This window comes from Zea mays, chromosome 1 (genome assembly GCF_902167145.1).
Source record: "Zea mays cultivar B73 chromosome 1, Zm-B73-REFERENCE-NAM-5.0, whole genome shotgun sequence".
NCBI classification, from domain to species: Eukaryota; Viridiplantae; Streptophyta; class Magnoliopsida; order Poales; family Poaceae; genus Zea; species Zea mays.
The window spans coordinates 36,356,614-36,358,960 of NC_050096.1; the positions used below are offsets into that span (position 1 = coordinate 36,356,614).

General features: G+C 55.0%; 1 protein-coding gene across 1 annotated transcript; it reads left to right on the top strand.

Annotated features, from left to right (window-relative positions):
• Positions 1 to 256: 256 nt before the first annotated feature.
• Positions 257 to 1,344, top strand: LOC100283238 (chemocyanin). Its single transcript, NM_001156140.2, has 2 exons — positions 257 to 754; positions 872 to 1,344. Exons 1-2 carry the CDS (start codon positions 583 to 585, stop codon positions 1,063 to 1,065), a joined length of 366 nt encoding a protein of 121 aa, NP_001149612.1. The 5' UTR covers positions 257 to 582; the 3' UTR covers positions 1,066 to 1,344.
• Positions 1,345 to 2,347: the final 1,003 nt, after the last annotated feature.

The window sequence follows — 2,347 nt, forward strand, 5'->3', positions numbered from 1 at the left end:
CCCTTGCCGTGCAGTCTCCCGAAAAAACCTTCAGCAACCACACAAACACTCGTCCGTCAATACGATGCACATGTTCGCCGGTTCCCCATGCAGTTTTTTTTTTTTTGCGCTTGTGATTCACCAGGACAATTTGAGCAGGTACTACCCTAGAAGAAAACCCATGAAAAGGTTGCTGCTGGTTTTGCCAAAGGCCAAAGTAAACGATGAGAAGAGGCCATGGCGTTCTATATTTTGACTGTTGCATGTAGCAACTAGCAATGACTCCTCTTTTAGCGGCGAGAGACTGAGAGCTTGGCTCAACGCGTCCTCGGCTTCTGTGGAAGGCCATTCCATGCGCTCCGTGTAGCCAGCCATTCGGTACAACCAACTACCCTAGAAGTAACTTTTCTTTTCTTTTTTGCTCTCGAGATGGATCCGGTTGGCCCCTTCCTCGTCGCCTCTATAAGAAGCATCCCCACACGTTCTCTCCACCCATCACTGCAGCTCAAACACAAAGCAGCATCACACTGACTCCACTGCTCTGCCTCCATAATAAGCACAGAAGCGCCCCAATAATCAGCAGCGCAGGAGCGAGCGATCGCTATGGCTCAGGGAAGAGGCAGTGCGACGCGGGGGCTTGCCCTCGGCAGCCTACTCGCCGCCGCTTTCCTCCTCCTCCTCGGCGTCGCCGACGCGGCCACCCACAGGGTCGACTGGTCCTTCAACGCGGACAGCTGGTCCAAGGGCAAGAGCTTCCGTGCCGGCGACGTCCTCGGTGAGTAGTGGCCAAAGGAAGCCAAACTATTTCGTCGCAAGCAGCCGGCAACCGGCAGCTAGCAGCTTTGGTGATCTCTAGACAGACGCTTATTATGGCTTTTTTTCCTGCGTGCAGAGTTCAACTACGACCCCTCCGTGCACAACGTGGTGGCCGTGGACGCCGGCGGCTACAACGGCTGCCGGCCCTCCGGCACGTCGTACGGCTCCGGGAGCGACCGCATCACGCTCGGCCCCGGCACCAGCTACTTCATCTGCAGCCTCAACGGGCACTGCGGGATGGGGATGAAGATGGTCGTCAACGCCAGCTGAGCACGACGCTTATATGTTAGTACTGCAAAAATATATGGGCTAGTGGTGGTCCGATAGATCGTGCAAGAACTCAATCGTGTGGCATACTCGTACCGTGTGTTCGATGGACACGGTTCATGTGTTGTGTATGCATGCGACTGCTGGTAGGTCAGGCATGATGTACGTGTGGCTGATGGCGTGTTAGTAAAGCGTCCTGCAGCTTTGTTGTTACTTTGTTCGATCGAAGCAGCGGCTTCTTTTGTTTGTTCATCAATAACATCTTTCATTAAATTTTTTTTATTGTTGCTCTCCGAATGTGACAGTTAGACTTATATGCAATGCACATCTTTACTACTATTAAGACGGTAAGGAGTAGGCTGTCATTCCTGGTTCTGCCATTCTCATTCCTGTTTCTGTCGATCTCATTCCCATTCCCGGTTCTGTCTCCACCCCGATGCCCCTCCCCCGCGTGATCCCCTCTCCAGATCGATGTCTGCCCCGGCCGTAACCCCCGCGGCTCACCGCACCGCACGAAACCTCCGATCCCACGACCTCGACGACGGCCATGGCCGGCAAGCAGGTGCAATACCGTGCCCCGCCTCGCCCCGCACGTCGTCCATCCTGTCACCCCCACGCGATGCCCGCGACTTCGCGAGACAACCGTTGTCCGCCCCCACCACCCCTCCCCCGCGCGACACCCCCTCCCACGACGCTTCATGCGCGTGAGTCTGCGACTGCCGGTAGCCGTCGCCGTACCGGAGCCCAATCTGCTGGCTCCCCCTCGACCTCACCACCATGCCCCCATTGGACCCCGTCGTGCCGTGCGTGGCGGCGCCGGTGATGGACATGGCGTTGCTAGCCGTCATCGTCGCCACCATCCTCTCCCGCCTCGACGTTCGATCCGTGCTCACCACTGCTGCCTGTCGTGGACATTGAGGAGGGCGCCTATGCAGCCAACCTTACTTGAAGCAGCAACCTGTGTTTGCTTTTCTTCCTCTAAGGAATTACGGTCTTAAATTCATTCTTCAAGGAGATTTTGTTTTACCATCTTCCAGAGAGGAAGTGGATGCGGATAGTGCATGAAATCAGTGGTTGTTGTCTGAATTCCCTTCTTTGTTTGTAAGTGCCCAAGAATCTTTTTGTGCTCTTCCCTGTTTTCAGAGGTGCCCTGGAAAAGCTATCACAGCCTTCTTGAGTTTTATTCCTCTAGCAGGAGAGGTTCATGGATTCTTCAGCCAGCTTCCACACTTTATCCTTTCCAAGTTGCGTCTGACCCGCTGCATGTTTTTGGATGGCTCTACTG

What these genes read in the sequence shown, in the direction of transcription:
- LOC100283238 (NM_001156140.2), top strand. Translation starts at nt 583, where the DNA reads ATGGCTCAGGGAAGAGGCAGTGCGACGCGGGGGCTTGCCCTCGGCAGC. An exon ending in CCGTGCCGGCGACGTCCTCG is followed by an intron (nt 755 to 871) that starts GTGAGTAGTGGC and finishes TCCTGCGTGCAG; the next exon opens with AGTTCAACTACGACCCCTCC.